The sequence below is a fragment of the Mobula hypostoma genome, chromosome 26, assembly GCF_963921235.1.
Source record: "Mobula hypostoma chromosome 26, sMobHyp1.1, whole genome shotgun sequence".
NCBI classification, from domain to species: Eukaryota; Metazoa; Chordata; class Chondrichthyes; order Myliobatiformes; family Myliobatidae; genus Mobula; species Mobula hypostoma.
The window spans coordinates 38125078-38142485 of NC_086122.1; the positions used below are offsets into that span (position 1 = coordinate 38125078).

The 17408-nt window shown below is 43.0% G+C and overlaps 2 protein-coding genes across 7 annotated transcripts in view; one reads left to right on the forward strand and one right to left on the reverse strand.

Moving 5' to 3' along the window:
- tcea3 (transcription elongation factor A (SII), 3) overlaps positions 1-4797 on the forward strand; it is a 43867-nt gene extending 39070 nt beyond the window's left edge. For all 5 annotated transcript variants that reach the window (XM_063033767.1, XM_063033766.1, XM_063033764.1 and 2 more), the window contains 2 exons: positions 583-654; positions 1941-4797. In XM_063033767.1, coding sequence (XP_062889837.1) covers positions 583-654; positions 1941-1949 — 81 coding nt within the window. In that variant the 3' untranslated portion in view covers positions 1950-4797. The remainder of the gene's footprint in view (positions 1-582; positions 655-1940) is intronic.
- A 7476-nt stretch (positions 4798-12273) lies between these two features.
- The window catches only part of LOC134338285 (regulator of G-protein signaling 17-like), a 29173-nt gene continuing 24038 nt past the window's right edge, over positions 12274-17408 (reverse strand). For both annotated transcript variants that reach the window (XM_063034016.1, XM_063034015.1), the window contains exon 5: positions 12274-15440. In XM_063034016.1, coding sequence (XP_062890086.1) covers positions 15240-15440 — 201 coding nt within the window. In that variant the 3' untranslated portion in view covers positions 12274-15239. The remainder of the gene's footprint in view (positions 15441-17408) is intronic.

Here is a 17408-nt window from a genome sequence, read left to right on the forward strand (position 1 = left end):
AAGAATTGCCTAAGTGATTTTGATTCATAACTCAACTCAATTAAAGTGTTGCCCATAATGTAAGCTGAGGCCATGAAGTGCAACATGTCACTAAAGATTCATTTTCTGCATTCCCATTTCGACTTCCTCCCTGCAAATGTTGGCACTGTCAAGGTTAAAGGTTTCACCAGGACATTGCGGTCATGGAGAAACAGTATCGGGACAACTAGAATCCATCAGTGCTGGCTGACTGGCTGATTATTGTTGAACACTTAAATGAGAAGCCTCAGACACTGAGTGGAAGTGAACATCATAAACAAAACATTTTTAGCTTAGTTGAACTATTGCAAAGCATCAACACTGTTATGCAACTAAATGCATTATAGTCAATAAAAATGAATTTCTTGTTTCTCCAAATTCCTACAGGATGGCAAGTAGTCTGAAATTGTATTTGGGTTCAGCTTCAAGTCGTCTATCATAACCACAAAAAAATTCTGAGGAAGCGACACCTTCAAAAAAATGTGTAGTCCAGTGTAGTTTGAGATTGCAATGCGGTTATGCATGGGCTAATTTAATGAAAATTTTCATTTCAATTCTCTATAGGTTCAAACCCGAAGTGCCGATGAACCGATGACAACATTCGTTCTGTGTAATGAATGTGGAAACCGCTGGAAGGTTTGTTTTAGAATCATTTGGTTCCATTCACTCCTTGTTTATTTTATCTATTCACACATTCATTTAATCTTTCCATTTGTACTTCTGCTTGTTTCTGTTCCTTTCACACATTTTCTTTATTTCATTTTAAAATTTCTGACCCAATCCTCCTCGTGTTCTCTCTGAGCTTATCCTTCATGGATGGTGATTGTTTCGAGAGTGAGTGTTGCGACCTCATGCAACTACAGGCCCATGCTCTACCCGGTGTCCCTAGATAAACACCAGATTGTGATCGTGACTGACAATTCTGAGCTTCACCTCTTCCCACCACCCCTGGATTTCTCAACTGTCTTTACTTTCTCTTTTGAAATGTTTCCTCACGGCGTGGAAGGAGTTCATTCAGCCATCAACTCAAGGGTGGCTCTCACCAGCTCCACCAATCCCATTCTGTCTCTTATTTTGCTGTAGCTTTTTTTTTACATATAAGACCCTAGATAGGGTGCAGAAGTAGGCCTCTTGATCATGGTTGATTTTTATTCCCTCTCAACCCCATTCTCCTGCTTGCTCCCCATAACCTTTGATTTCCTTACTAATCAAGGATTTATCCACCTCCTCTTTAAATATACCCAGTGACTTGGCTTCCACCACCCTCTGTGGCAATGAATTCCACAGATTCCCTACCCTCTAGCTGGCACAATTCTTTCTCTTCTCTGTTCTAAAGAGACATCTTTCTGTACTGAGGCTCTGCACTCTGGTCCCAGACTTCCTCACTACAAGAAGCATCCTCTCCACGTTCACTCTGTTGGTTTCAATGAGACCCCCCCCCACCCCCGGTCTTCTGCTCATGAATTATTGCTGTATAACTGAGAGGTTCCCAACGTGGGGTCCACAGAATGCTTAGTTAATAATACAGATCCATGGCATAAGAAATGTTTGAAACCCCAGCTCTATAATAAAGTTTCAGAAAGTGTTGGCGCGTGGCCAAGTGGTTAACGTGTTTGTCTAGTGATTTGAAGGTCGCTAGTTTGAGCCTTGGCTGAGGCAACGTGTTGTGTCCTTGAGCAAGGCACTTAATCACACATTGCTCTGCGACGACACCGGTGCCAAGCTGTATGGGTCCTAATACCCTTCCCTTGGACAACATTGGTGGCATGGAGAGGGGAGACTTGCAGCATGGGCAACTGCTGGTCTTCCATACAACCTTGCCCAAACCTGCGCCCTAGAAACCTTCCAAGGCGCAAATCCATGGTCTCATGAGACTAACGGATGCCTATAAACTCCTAAAGTATTTCTACTTTTAATTTCAGTTCTGCTGATTGACTGGACATTATTGAAACATTCTTCACCACAATTTAAACTTCATCTTTTTCGGAGGAGAAGAAAATATATTCAAGCCAAGTCAGAAATTCTTATGGTGCTTAATGTTTTCAAGTGATGCAGGAGCAAATTTGGCTCTTAATCAAAAATGTACTGAGAACTGAACAAAGTCTGCAGCTTCAGCATACTGCATGCTTTCTGCTGTGTAATGAGGTATAGATCTGAGGAAAAGAAATTGAAATTAGAGGGAATACTCAACAGATCAGGCAGCATTTGTGGAAAGAGAAGCAATTGTCTCTTCAGACAGGAAACATTAGCATTATACTTCAGGCCTGAAATATTCACTACAGTGCTGACTGAACAGTTTTTTTTTCATTTTGAGCATTTTTGCCTTTGTTTCAAATCTCCAGCAAATGCAGATTTTATTATCAATTTGGATTTCACAACCGTCTGAACATTAAATTATTTGCAAAATTGTACAGAGACAAATTTTGTGGCATTTTCAACATTAAAAAGCATTGTATGGTTTTGCTTATATTGCACGAATATTAAGCTGGTCTTTGAAGATCAATTTTATTAGGGGGTCCCAAAGTTTTAAATGAGAAACATCTTATTTTTCACAGGCATTTTATGTTTGCAGAATGCAAAATATATGAGATTCAATTGAAATGCATTTGTTTTAAAAAATCCAAGTCTCTTTGGAATAACTAATAATAAGGAATCAATTACATCCTCACAGGGGAGTACTGCATGAGTTATAAACCAAATCTGAAAGGACTTTTTTTTGTATATCACTGTTCATTTGTGTTCATTTTTAAAGAAGTCGCTACCTTACCTTCCAAATATACTCTCACTCTCAAACTTCTCCACCTTTGAACTGTTAGTTTCAGTTGGCCAGTTGTTTCATGAGCTGTGGACAGCCTCCATTATCTTCTTGGAGTAATTGGTCTTCAGAGGTGAAAAGAGAGCAGCAGATCTCCATTATCAGCATCCGAATCAGGTTTAATATCACTGGAATATGAAATGAAATTTGTTGTCTTTGCGACAGCAGTACAATGCAAAACATAATAATATAACAAAACTGTGAATTAGAGTAGATGTATATATATATCAAATAGTTAAATAAGTAGTGCAAAAATAAAAATTAAAGAACTAGTGAGGTATGGGTTCAGTATGCATTCAGAAATCAGATGGCAGAAGGGAAAAATCTGTTCTAGAATCGGTGAGTGTGTGCCTTCACGCTTCTGTACCTCCTTCCTGATGGTAGCAATGAGAAGAGTGTACTGGGTGATGAGGGTCCTTAATGATGGACGCCGCCTTTCTGAGGCATTGCTCCATCAGGTGTCCTGGACACTATGGAATCTAGTGCCCATGATGGATCTGACTAAGTTTACAACTTTGCAGCTTATTTCAATCCTCTGCCATAGCCACCCATTCCCCCAAATATACCAGACGGTGATGCAACCGGTTAGAATGTTCTCCTCAGTACATCTGCTGGTGTCTTTGGTGACATTACAAATCTCCGCAAACTCCTAATGCAATATAGTCACTGTTGTGGCTTCTTTGTAGTTGTGTCGATATGTTGGGTCCAGGTTAGATCCTCAGATATATTAACACCCAGGAACTTGAACTTGCTCACTCTCTCCACTTCTGATCCCTCCATGAGAACTGCTGTGCGTTCCCTCGTCTTACCCTTTCTGAAGTCCACGATCAGTTCTTTGGTCTTGCTGACGTTGAGACCTTATTATCTCCTGTCACCATTATCTTTACAGAGAGCGTCAGGTCTCCATCATCTTACAGGAGCAAAAAGTGTTCACAGGTGAATTCCAATAAAGTCATAAAGGTGTCACTCATGAGGCTAGTTCTTGTTTGACAGTCATATAATTAAAGTTAGTGGGAAGGAAGTTATATATCTGGTTGGATGGGATCCTGAAGGGTTTCATTGTATTTTCACTTCAGCCAGTGCTTGTCAGACTGATCAGATACCCTGTGGTGATTATTTTTCCCTTAGGTAATCCGACACTGAAGAGTTCTTTATTGTTCAGCTGAATGCTTTTGTTGCTTAACCACCATTCTCTCCAATCCCATGAAATTCCCTGTACTTCCATTGCTAATAAAACTCTTCAAAGAAAGTTACAAATGCACCCTCAGTTTTGTACTTCTCTGACTTTTTTTCCCCTCTCTTGCAAACATTGCTCAAAGACACTTCCTTATAGTTGTAACACATACCAAATGCTGGAGGAACTCTGCAGGTCAGGCAGCATCTACAGAAAGGGATAAAGAGTCAATGCTTTGGGCTGACACCTTTCAACAGTCCTAATTCCATTCCATAGGTGCTGCCTGACCTGCTGAGTTCCTCCAGCGTTTTTGTATGTTGTGGATTTCCAGCATCTGCAGATTCTCATGTGCTTATCCTCATGGTTGTGTTTGACTTCTCGACAATCCCTGAGATTAGGCAATTAACGGTGTAAGAAGACATTGAAATACTTTAGATATTTGATAGGAAGTTTTTGTTTTGTTGTCTGAAAACTACTTGCAGGCAATGTTGCTGAGTTGGCAAAAGACTGAATCTTTGATTTGTTTTCAAATTGTATATTTTTCCCCCTTCAGGCCAGCTTCAGATGTTTGTATTCAGAAAATTAAAGTGATTGTACATGTTTTAGAAATGTGAGTGTCAACAAATTAAATAAACCAGCTTAAATCCTTTTCATTTTCTTTTAAGGTCGTGTTTTCCTTCTGGATATTTTAACATTTGGTGCATGTTTGTCTAAATGGCTGGATAGCACAGTGGCGCAGTTACCCTAGGTCTTGTGACTTGGCTACTGTCTATATGGAGTTGGCATGTTTTCCTGATTAAACATTACTGGAATATTTCATGAAATTCATTGTTTTGCAGCAGTACATTGCAATACATAATGGGAAACTATAAGTTACAAAAAGAATAAAAAAACAAAGAAAATTAGATAAGTAGTGCAAAAAAAGAGGAAAACAATACTGAGGTACTGAGTTAGTGTTCATGAGTTCACTATCCATTCAGAAATCTGACAGCGGAGGGGAAGAAACAGTTCCTGAAACATTGAGTGTGTGTCTTAGTCTCTTGTACCTCTTCCATGATGGTAACACTGAGAAGAGGGCACGTCCTGGGTAATGGGGATCCTTAATGATCGATGCCACCTTTTTGAGGCATTGCTTTTTAAAGGTATCTTTGATGCTGGGGAGGCTAATGCCTACGATGGAGCTGGCTTAATTTGCGATTTTCTGCAGCTTATTCCGATCCATTGTGGTGGCCCCTCTATACCAGATGGTCTTACCGATGTTGAGTGCAAAGGCAAAGTGGTTGCTGTGACGCTACTCAACCAGCTGATCCATCTTGCTCCTGTACGCCTCCTCGTCACCATCTGAAACTCTGCCAGCTATAGTTGTGTCATTGGCAAAGTTATAGATGGCGTTTGTGCTGTGCCTGGCCAAACAATTGTGGGTATAGAATTGAATTGAATTGACTTTGAGCAGTGGGCTAAGCATTGCATACTTGAGGTGCACCAGTGTTAACTGACAGTGAGGAGGAGATGATATTTCCAGTTTGCACAAACTGTGAGGAAGTCAAGGATCCAGTTGCAGAGGGAGGTACAGAGTCCCAGTTTTTGGAACTGAGGGTGTGTGATGGTGTTGAATACTGAGCCATAATCAATAAACAGCAGCCTGGCGTAGGTACTGCTATTGTCCAGGTAATCCAAGGCTGAGTGGAAGGCCAGTGAGACTGCATTCAGGTTAGATCAATTATGGTGATAGGCAAATTGCAGTGGGTCCAGGTCGTTGCTTAGCACTAAGTTTATTCTAGACATGACCAACCTCTCAAAGCACTTCATGACCATAGATGTGAGTGCAATTGGGTGATAGTCATTAAGGCAGCTCACCTTGATCTTCTTAGACACTGGTATGATTTGTTGCCCTTTTGGAGATGGGAACCTCCAACTGCAGCAGTAAGAGAAGATGTTTTTGAACTTTCCTGCTAGTTGATTGGCATGCGTTTTCAGAGCCCTACCAGGTACACCTTCAGGCCTCGACACCTTGTGAGGGTTCACCCACTTGAGAGATGTTCTAACACTGACCTCGGGACAGACATCACGAGGTCACCAGATACTGCAGGAATTTGTATAGATGTAGTTTTACTCTCCCTTTCAAAACAAGCATAAAAGGCATTGAGCTTAGCTGGGAGTGAAGCATCACAGACTTTCATGGTATTAGGTTTCACTTTGTAAGAAGTAATGGCCTGCAAACCCTGCCCAAGCTGACGTGCATCTGATTCAGTCTTTAACCTCAATCAGAATTGCATTTTCATGCTTAAAATTGCCTGCCGTAGTTCTTAGCTGGACTTCTGGCATAGTTCTAGATCCGTGGTCTTAGTTTGTAGTTCTTAGCTGGACTTCTGGCATAGTTCTAGATCCGTGGTCTTGAATGCCACAGATTCAGCCCTCAGCAGACTATGCTTTTCCTGGTTCATCCACAACCTTTGGTTTGGGTATGTCCTGTACGTTCTCGAAGGCACAGACTCATCCACACAGGTCTTGATGAAGTCGGTGACAACTGTGGCTTCCTCCAGACTGAGGTTTCTTTCAGATGTTCCAGTTTCCCATATTGCAAAGGTAGTTGGGTTGGCAGGGGTTGTTGGTGTCAGTCGATTATCCCTAGTGGATAGTAGAATCTGGGATTAGTGTGAGTAGGGGGTTGGTCATTTGCATTGAGCGATGGGCTGAAGGGCCTGTTTCTGGGTTTTGTGACTCTGACATGTCCTCACACCATGGCCAAGTGTTGATATATGGCAAAGGGTGGCCATTTGACCCATCTTATGTATGTTGGTGTTTATGTTCCATGAGTTTCTTACAATTCTGTTTCATTTTACCTTCCAGAATAAACCTCCATTCTCTTCTCCCTTATCTAATTTACCATTTTAACACCTTTAAAAAGTTTGTCAACAGAATTACCCCCATCCATAATGTTGACAACTAACGTGACAGATTGCAACATCAAAACAGCGAGCTGCTGGTCTCCTGCTCCCATTTGTTGAAGGAGTGATATCGCTCACTCCCTCGCCAGTGAGAGTCAGAGAGTCTGAGTGTTGGGATGGACAGTAGTTTTCTGATGGACTCTAGATCATGATCTCTTTGGGGGCTTTGCTGTTGCTTTCATGGAGGGGGATGGGAGGTCAGTGCTTTGCTGGAGCAAGTGGAGGAGGGGGAGAGTTGTTCTTTTCGCTGCTGCTTATGTGTGAGGGGAGGAGGGGTCTTTGAGGTTCTAACATTTCTGTTATTCATTCTCTTTTTTTCCTATTTTGTGGATGTCCAGACGTTTCATCCTCAGGGTGTCTACAAGCCTTATTAGAATTCTGTACAGTTCTTTTGCGCTTAATGGAATATAAATATCAGCATGTGCTGGGTGGAAAGATAAATTCATGCAATCTATATTCCATGAGCTAATCCACTCAAAGAGTATAGATCTACCTGGCATGTCATCATTCTTGTCCCAAACATCAATCCATTCAAACCTTTGTTAAAGCCTCTAACAGAGATGAGTACTTCTTCTTTGGGCACATGTCTAAACTGTTATGATTTAAACATCTTCATAAAGGATGTGGAAATAAAGAACGGAGACATTTGAGAAGAAAATGTTTTAGATTGGAGTCCAGCCAGCTAACAACCTGGAGGCGTTTAAATGTGCAAGACTCCAGGATTGAAAGAGTACAGGGTTTGAGGAATTGTATTGCGTATATCATGTATTGTGTAAACCTATCATGATGATAAATGAGACAAGTAAGAATTTGAAAGCAACTACCACCACCCCCCACTCTCTGTTTTCTGCAGGGATCACTCCCTCCATGTTTCCCTTGTCCATCCATCCCTCCCTACTAATCATCCTCCTGGTATGTATCCCTGCAAGTGAGAGAAGTACTACACCTGTCCTTTCACCTCCTCTCTCACCTCCATTCAGGGCTCCAAACAGTCCTTCCAGCTGAGAAAACACTTCACGGGCAAATCTGCTGGGATTGCCTATTGCGTCCAGTGCTCATGATGTGGCCTTCTCTACATTGGTGAGACTCTACGTAAATTGGGAGACTGCTTTGTCAAGCACCTCCACTCCAGCTGCCAAAAGCAGAACTTCCCGGTAGCCAACCGTTTTAATTCCTATCCCCATTCCTGTTCCAACATGTCAGTCCATATCTTTCTCTCTTGTGCCATGATGAGGCCACCTTCAGGGTGGAGGAGCAACAGCTTATATTCCATCTGGGTAGCCTCCAACCTGTTGGCATGAACATTGATTTCTCTTTCCAGTAATTTTTTTTCTATTTTTTATTTTTTTCTTTACCCATTCGCCTTCCCTCTTCAAAGGTGCAATGGTTCCATTTAATATTAGATAATATATGCAATACACAACCTGAAATTCTTACTCTCCGCAGACATCCTTGAAACAGAAGAAAACCAACAAAGAATGAACGACAGAAAAAAATGTAAGAACCCCAAAGCCCCCTGTCCCCTCCCACACACAAGCAGCATAAAACCTTCTCTCTCTCCCTCCCCCCCCCCAATTAATCTAGCATAAAGCATCAGCATACTCACCACCTACCATGCAATCAACAGCAAAGCCCCCAAAAAGAGACCATGGTCTACAGTACATCAATTGTTCACTCCAATATTTTCCACATCCCACAGGAACTATCTCCCACTAACAGGGGAGAGACAGGTAGTGCTCCTTCCACAGCGAGAGAGGAGACAACAGTTGGTATTTCAATGTTATGGTCAGTTTGAAGTGTTTCTTTTAGTTTCTAGTTACCCAACTTGAGAATCTTCTTCTATTCCCTGCACAGGCCTCTTGCTTTTTCTCCTCACCAGCCTATCACCTCCCCCTGATGCCCCTCCTTCTTCCCTTTCTCCCATGGTTTACCCTCATCCCTTATCAGAGTTTAACTTCTCCAGCCCTTTACCTTTCCCACCCACTTGGCTTCACCTATCACCTTTAAGCTATCTTCCTCCCCCTCCCCCAACCTTTCTATTATGGCATGCTTGTTCTTTCTTTCCTGATGAGGGGTCTCAGCCCTTACCTCAAACAGTCTAACAAGAGGGGGTCATCACTTCCCTGGCTATAAGTTGACTCATTATAGAGCCTAATGACCGAGGGTAAGAATGACCTTATATAGCGCTCCTTGGAGCAGCTCGGTTGTCTCATTCTATTACTAGAAGTGCTCCTCTGTTCAGCCAAAATGTCACACAGAGGGTGAGAAACATTGCCTAGAATTGCCAGGATTTTCTGTAGGGTCCTTTGTTCTACCACAATCTCCAGCATGTCCAATTTGACTCCTATAACAGAGTCAACCTTTCTTGTCAGTTTATCGAGCCTGCTGACATCACCTGTGTTGATGCCATTGCCCCAGCAGACCACCGCATAGAAGATTGTACTGGTGGCTACAGACTGATGGAACATGTGAAGGAGGGGCCTGCATATTCCAATGGACCTCTGTCTCCTCAGGAAGTAAATATGACTCTGGCCTTCTTCTACACAGCCTCTGTGTTGGCGCTCCACTCAAGCCTGTCATACAGGTCCACTCCAAGGTACTTGTAGGTCCTCACCATCAATAGTAACAGGGAACTGTGCAGACATAGTCTTCCTAAAGTCCAGCACCATTTCCTTTCTCTTACTGATGTTGAGCTGCAGATGATTCAGCTTGCACCATTTGACAAAGCCTTCCCTCAAGGCCCTGTTTTCACCCTCCCATCCTCCCTTTATACACCCAACTATTGCTGAGTTATCAGAGAATTTCTGCAGATGACCTGACTCTAAAGTCCAACGTATACAGGGCAAACTGGAAGGGAGCCAATACAGTTCCCTGTGGGGGCCCCAGTGCAACTTATAGCCATGTCTGACACACAGTTCTGAAGCCGCACAAACTGTGGTCTGTCGGTCAGCTCGTCCATTATCCAGGATACAATGGAAGTGCCAACCTGCATTGAATGGCGCTTTCCCCCCAGTGACGAGGGTTGTCTGGTATTGAAGGCATTAGAAAAATCAGAAAATTTGATCCTCACAGTGCTGCTCTGCTTATCCAAATGGGAGTAGGCTCTGTTCAGCGGGTAGATGACAACATCATTGACTCCAATGTGCTCCTGATAGGCAAACTGCAGGGGATCAAGCGCTGACCTGACCAGTGTCTGAGTTTTCCCAGAGCCCTTCTCACCTGCTCAGCACACCCCTTCAGGACTCTGGGGTTCACACCATCCTGTCCCAATGCTTTGCCATGTCTGAGTTTTCCCAGAGCCCTTCCCACCTGTGCAGCACACTCCTTCAGGACGCTGGGGTTCACACCATCCAGTCCCAATGCTTTGTCCCAGAGCCCTTCTCACCTGCTCAGTGGTGAAGGTGAGTCTATGATGACTGGGGAGTTGGTAGAAGGTGGGGCCTGGGGGGAGGTTAGGATCAGGGTGATAGCAGTTGGTATGTGGAGCCGTGGGTGGAAGGTGCTGGGCAAGGAGGGGGTGTAGACAGTGGTAGCCGGTGTTATTTATCCAAATATTCAACTGGAAAGGGGACGGGGAGGAAGGGAGGTGTTGGTGTTGAGGGAGCATTGGGTGCCTTGGCATCTGGACTGGTGTGCTGAGGGGTTGTGAACAGGAGGGAAATTGTCAAACCTATTGAAGAATTGGTTTAACTCGTTAGCCCATTCAGGGCTGCATCCCAAGTCTCTACGGCTAAGCTGATTAAAGCCAGTGATGTTCTTCATGGCTCTCCACACCTCCCGTGTGCTACTCAGCCCAAGCCTGTTCTCCAGCTCTCTCCTGTATTCCTCTTTAGCCACCTTGATCTCCTCCTTTAGTTCCCTCTGAACATGTTCCAATTCCTCTGCCTCCTGTTCTAAAGGCAAACAAGAGAAAATCTGCAGATGCTGGAAATCCTGCCGAAGGGTTTCGGCTCGAAACATGGACTGTACTTTTTTCCATAGATGCTGCCTGGCTGGCTGAGTTCCTCCAGCATTTTGTGGGTGTTGCTGCTGAGCTAAAGGCTCTCTTTTTGTGGTTGAGAAGAGCCTTTAGATCACTGGTGACCCATGGTTTGTGTTAGGGAAGCAGCGAACAGTCCTTGATGGTATTACAGTGTCCACACAGAAAATGATGTAGCCAGTGATGCAATCAGTAAGTCCATTAATGTCCTCCCCATATGGTTCACAAAGCACATTCCAGTCAGTAACTGCAAAGCAGCCCTTCAAGGCCTCGATATTCTCTGGAGACCGTTTGGTGATTCCTAGCTGTTGCTGTACTTTGGGCTTATACAGGGGCATGAGGTGAACCAGGTTATGATCTGATCTTCCAAGTGGGGGCAGGTGCTGCTAAGCTGCTGAGTTCCTCCAGCATTTTGTGTGAGTTGCTCTGGATTTCCAGCATGCACATTCTCTTGCATTTATGATTTGAAAACAATGTACTTTTTAACTGAGGGTGTTGCTGGATGTAGTGATCATGCTCCAATCTACTGGAGGAACTCAGGAGTTGCACAGCATCTGTGAGAGGAAAGGTTTCTGACCCCTGAGTTCCTCCACTAGATTGTATGTTACTCCAGATTCCAGCATCTGTAGACTCTTGTCTCTAATAATCTTGCAAATTTGCCTTGGTCCTGAGTGTCCAAGGACAGACAGGAGTGGAGGACCTTCACTGCTGCCCTATATGCCAATGGCGTAACAAGCAGTAAGTAAGTAAGTCAAAATATTTAATACAAAGATTTGCACATCGATAGTACAATGGGTGCAGATGTTTCTCTATTCAAATGTACAAAATCTTCACACCATTGCAGCCATTAGTTAATATAACTCTGTGTCTGTAAGCAGTAGACGTAGAGTCATAGAGTAGTACAGCACAGAAACAGGCCCTTCAGCCCATCCGGTCTGTGCCAAACTGTTACTCTGCCTAGTCCCATTGACCCACACCTGAACCACAGCCATTCTTACCCCTCCCATCCATGTACTTATCCAAACTTCTCTTCAATGTTTAGTTCCTCACTCTTTCCACCCTCTAAGTGAAGAAGTTCCTCATCAGGTTCTCCTTCAATATTTCATTTTTCACCCTTAATCCATGGCCTCTGGTTGTACTCCCACCCAACCTCGGTGGAAAAAGCCTGATTGCATTCACACTATCTGTACCCCTAATAACTTTGTATACCCTTAGTGCTCTTTTAGAAATGTTTTAGTTTTTTCTCTTCCCTGTACAGTCCATTTATTTTTGTCCGCCCAGCATGCTTTTTGTATATATCCTGCTTTGTTGCATTTTCTGCAAGTTTCACCTTTAAACCTGCATTTGTTTTATGTATGTGGGCCCCTGCCACAATGGTAACACAATTTGTTTTGCCAGGCCAGTTTCTGTTTAGATACAGCAATTTTATTCATGCTCACTTTCATTCCTGACTGCAACTCAATTGGTCTCTTTCTGCTGTTTCCATTGATACAGCAATTCCAACTGCATTTTTAAATGTAAGTTGTGCTTCAGTTGAGATCCATTTTTGAATGTTTAGTTTGTGGAATCTGAAAAGAGAACAATTTCTTAGTGTATCATTAAGACTATGACCGAACTGACAACACTCAGACAATCTCTTCAATTCAGTCACATACACTGAAATGGACTCCTCTTCCTTTTGATTCCACTTACGAAATCTAAAGCATTCTGCAATCTACAATAGCTTTCCAAATGTTCCTGCATTACTTTTACAAAGCTCATTTCTGATGGAGCAATCAAACTTCGAAGCAAATGGTTTGCCTTTAAACCCAATGAACTCAGCAAAATTGGCACTCGCTTCTCATTGTTTATTCCACTTGCTTCAAAATACCATTCCTATAGTTCAGTATACATGAGCCAATTACCCATTGTGTAATAAAACTCGTCAATCTTTCCGATGTAGCTAGCATTTCTGCTTATTTAATGATTGTTATCATCCAGTACTCTCTTTATGAACCCTGAGTTCTTCCTTTTTCTAACTTTTTATAAACTCAATCATGTCTTCCCTTCTGAAGAACATATGCTTTTTGTAACTTGGCTGTTCCTCGCTGTGTTGTATTTTAGTTTGAACGTCTCACTGCTCCTTAACAGATCAGTAGTTGTGTTGGGTTAGTTTTAAAAATACCTCATCACCAATGTTATGCTTTGTAAATTAAAAACATTAAATTAATTCAAAAGAAGGTCAGGAGTTTGAAGTGCAAGTGTAATCTCGTATTTACTTTAAGCGAAGTGCGCACATGAAATGTGATGTTGTATGCATTTAACGTATTTTTACATATAACTTGCAATCAATTACTTAAACAAAGAAGACTGCTTAATCGACCAATATATATACAGGATTACTCAAATGTAACTGAAATATTAAATACACAACAATATTGAAAGTGATTCATTTTTCCCAGACTTTTTTTGAGGATTGGTAAGTAGGTGTGATCGAGGCAGGTTGACACTGGATCATTGTCTATGGATGATTCATGTCATCTTCTTGTATGTTTCAGTAAACGAGTCACCGTTGTAGCTTCAGTGAGAATCATCATTCACTACTGAAGAATGAAGCAGAGATGGGAGCAGAGAGAGGGAAGGGGAGGTGAAGGTGGCCTGGAAATATGAGGTTCGGTTCAAAGAGCTAACACTGAGCCCAGGCTGCAAGCTGAGAGAGTGCATCTTCTGGGGCAGCACCGTAGTGAATTGGTTAGCATAACGTTACACAGCACCAGTAAGCACCGATCAACGCTTGTTTCCCATCGCTGCCCAGCACAACCTTCGCTGATTTGATTTAATGCAAGTGACACATTTCATCGTGTATGTTTCAATTTATGTGTGATGAATAAAGATAATCCCTAATCTCATCTCTTCTGTTCCTGGTTGCCATCTCCCTCCTGTCTCTGCTGCTGGGCTGAGGGTCTGGTCAGATCTCAGGCTGGAGGAGAGCCAGAGATGCAAATATTCTCCTCTGCCCCACTGTGGATCTGTGAATAAGGGAACTTAAGGAGCACAAGGTGGTCGAAAGCTTAGGTAGAGTAGATAGCCAGAGACTTTTTTCCCAGGGCAGAAACATTAAGATGATCAGAGGAAAGTATAGATAGATAGATATACTTCCCAAGGGATATGGGGGATATTAGAGGCAGGTTCCTTACACAGAGACTGTATGGAACGCTCTCCAGGGATGGTGGAAGAGACAGTTGCATTAGGGACATTTAAGAAAGTCTTGGATAGAAAAGTGGCAGGTTATGTAGGAAGGAAGGGTTAGATTGATCTAAGCATAGATTTAAATGTTGGCACAACATCGTGGGCTGAAGGGGAAATTCTAAGATTGTGTTGGTGAACCATGGTGACGTGTTGCAGGCCTGTACTGAGCTGTAATGTTCTATGTTCTATGTCTTTATATCAATAAGCACTACCCATTCCAGTTGCTATCGATAACAGATAATACCTCAGCATTCAAAGTCATTCATTGTGCCAGGGTTTTTAAGAAATTGGGGTTTCTCTTCTCCTGTGGGTGGTACCATTTCATGTCCTTTATGTATCCGCAAACAAAAAGAACCAGTAGCAGTCTGCACGCAGTATCTGCATTTTGAAAGCATTTTCTTGAAGCAAAATACAGGGTTGATTGATAAATTATGTTGGCAATCCAGTATTCAGTGTAAAAAGAAACAAACAAATTCTATCAGCAGGTTTTCTGGAATGATTTTTCAGCTATTATTGATTAAAGATGAAATATTGAACCTTTGTTATAATTCAGTGAGGTACTGGGTGAAGGATGACGAAGTGGCGATATGTCCCTACAAAACGAGGTTTAAGGCACTCCTTCCCTCTGCTAGCCTGTAGGTCACCCTTGGGCAAGGCGTAACACCTGCTTGGCCCTCTGATCAGGGTCACGTGAAACAATGGCAGCCGGTGATGGACGGTCATATGAACATCTGGTTCAAGTCCTGGTTATGGCCTGATGCCAGGCAGACAATCTCTGAACAGTATTGGTAATGGTTGAGGTCACTTGTCTTGTGAAGACACTGCCCAGAAGAAGACAATGGCAAATAACTCCTGTAGAATGACTTGCCAACAAAGACCATGGTCGCCCGCATTATACGATACGGCATGACGATGAATGGGTGGACAGTTTGGTATGAATGTGCTCGTCTCTTTCTGCATCTGGAGTAGTGAGACAGATCCCAACAGGAGACCTGAAGGTTTGATTTCCCCAGAGTCCTTGGTCAGGTCAGAAATTAGCTCAGTTGCTTGGTGTTGGACATATTATTAAAGTGATTGTTACAGATCGGAGTCCATTTCATTGCCTGAGGGAGATAGTTCTTCCAGAAGTGACTTGTACATTGGCGAATTCAGGAACCTGGGGTAAGAGTCCCTGTGCATAAGTGCATACACATGCATCTGTGCTTCGTCAAAGATGTCTGTTGTTGGTGTTTCCATGTTTTTGTTGATGGCTTCTCGCACGCTGGCATCAATGCTGATCTAGAAAAGAAATTCTTCAGTGAGCAAAGAAACGCTGGAGGAACTCAGCAGCATCGATGCAAAGGAAAAAGCTGTTGATGTTTTGGGCCGAGACCCTTTTTTGGGACTGGAAAGGTGGAGGGAAGATGTCAGAATTAAAAGGTGGGAGGAGGAGGAGGAGGAGGAGAAGGAGGTCTAGCTAGAACAATGTTCCCTACCTGGGGTCCAAAGCCCCCTTGGTCCATGGCATTATATAGATTGGGAACCCCTGAGTTAGAAGGTGATAGCTGAGGCCAGCTGGGTGGGAAAGATAAAGGGCTGGGGAAGAAGGAATCCGATAGGAAAGGAGAGTGGACCGTAGGAGAAAGGGAAGAAGGAGGGGCACTGGGGGAGGTGATAGGCAGGTGAGGAGAATAAGAGGTCAGACTGGGGCATTGACGAGGGAAGGAGCTGGGGAAGGCTGGAGGCTACTCAGACAGAATATAAGGTGTTGCTCCTCCACCCTGAGAGAGGTCTCATCGTGGTAAAGGAAGAGGCCATGGACCAACATGTTGGAACAGGAATGGGAATCAGAATTAAAATGTTTGGCCACTGGGAATTTTCGCTTTTGGCGGGTGGAGTGCTGATGCTCAACAAAGTGGTTATTAGAGAATTTTTTTTAACATTGGCAATGTCTGGTTATTTCGAAAGATGCCCACTACCAGCAAGGTGACAGATGAGACTGTAAATGCTTTAACCTGTAGTGACAAACCATTAGCTGGAGGAACTCAGTAGGTTGAACAGAATCTGTGGATGGAAAGGAATTGTCAGTATTTCAAGTCTGATATCAAGCCTGATGTTAGAGAGTCACTTTAAAGAATATTTAAAGCCATAAAGCATTTTCATTAATCTTGCTAATGAGGGAGTGATCCGATTTTCATTTTCTTTCAAAGAAAAACCTTGTTGTAAACTATTTCCTTTGAGGTATAGTACTGTGCAAAGCCTTAGGCACATAGAACATTACAGTACAGGAACAGGCCCTTCGGCCCACAATGTTGTGCTGACCCAGCTAAAAAGTAAATCAAAAAAACCCCAAACACTAATCCCTCCTACCTACACAATGTCCACATTCCTCCATCTTCCTCATATCCATGTGCCTATCTAAACGTCCTTTAAAAGCCTCTAATGTATTTGGCTCTACCACCATACAGGCAGCGCATTCCAGGCATCCACCAGTCTCTGAGTAAAAAATATACCCTCACGTCCCCTTTGAACCTACGCCCTGTCACCTTAAATGCATGCCCTCTGGTATTAGACATTTCAACCCTGGGAACAGATACTCCCTGTGTACTCTATCTTTGCCTCCCATAACCTTCTAATCTCTCCTCAGCCTCCACCGCTCCAAAGGAAACAACCCAAGTTTGTCCAGCCTTTCATGATAGCACATGCGTTCTAAACCAGGCGGCCTGCTGGTAAACCTCTCCTGCACCCTCTCCAAAGCTTCGACATCCTTCCTACAGTGAGGTGACCAGAGTTGTATGCAATACTCCAGATGTAGCTTAACCAGAGTTTTATGAAGTTGCAGCATAACCTCTTGACTTCTAAATTCACTGCCGCGTCTAAAAGCAAGCATTCCGGAAGCCTCCTTAACCAGCTTATTGACCTGTGTAGCTGCTTTCAGTGAGATATGAGCATGTAAAAAAAACTCTGTAAATCAAAAATAATGAAATGAAAAGTGTCTAAATGTCAAAAATTACCACAAAGAGCAGTAAACAGTAAAACACTAAATCAAATCAATATTTGGCCTTTAAAACTGCATCAGTTCTCTCAGGTATATTGTATTGGGAATCTTGCCACAATTCAGGTAGAATTGTGTTGAAAGGCATGGACAGAGTGGATGTGGCAAAGTTGTTTCCCATGATGGGGGAGTCTAGTATGAGAGGGCGTGACTTAAGGATTGAAGGGCGCTCATTCAGAACAGAAATGCGAAGAATTTTTTTTTTTAGTCAG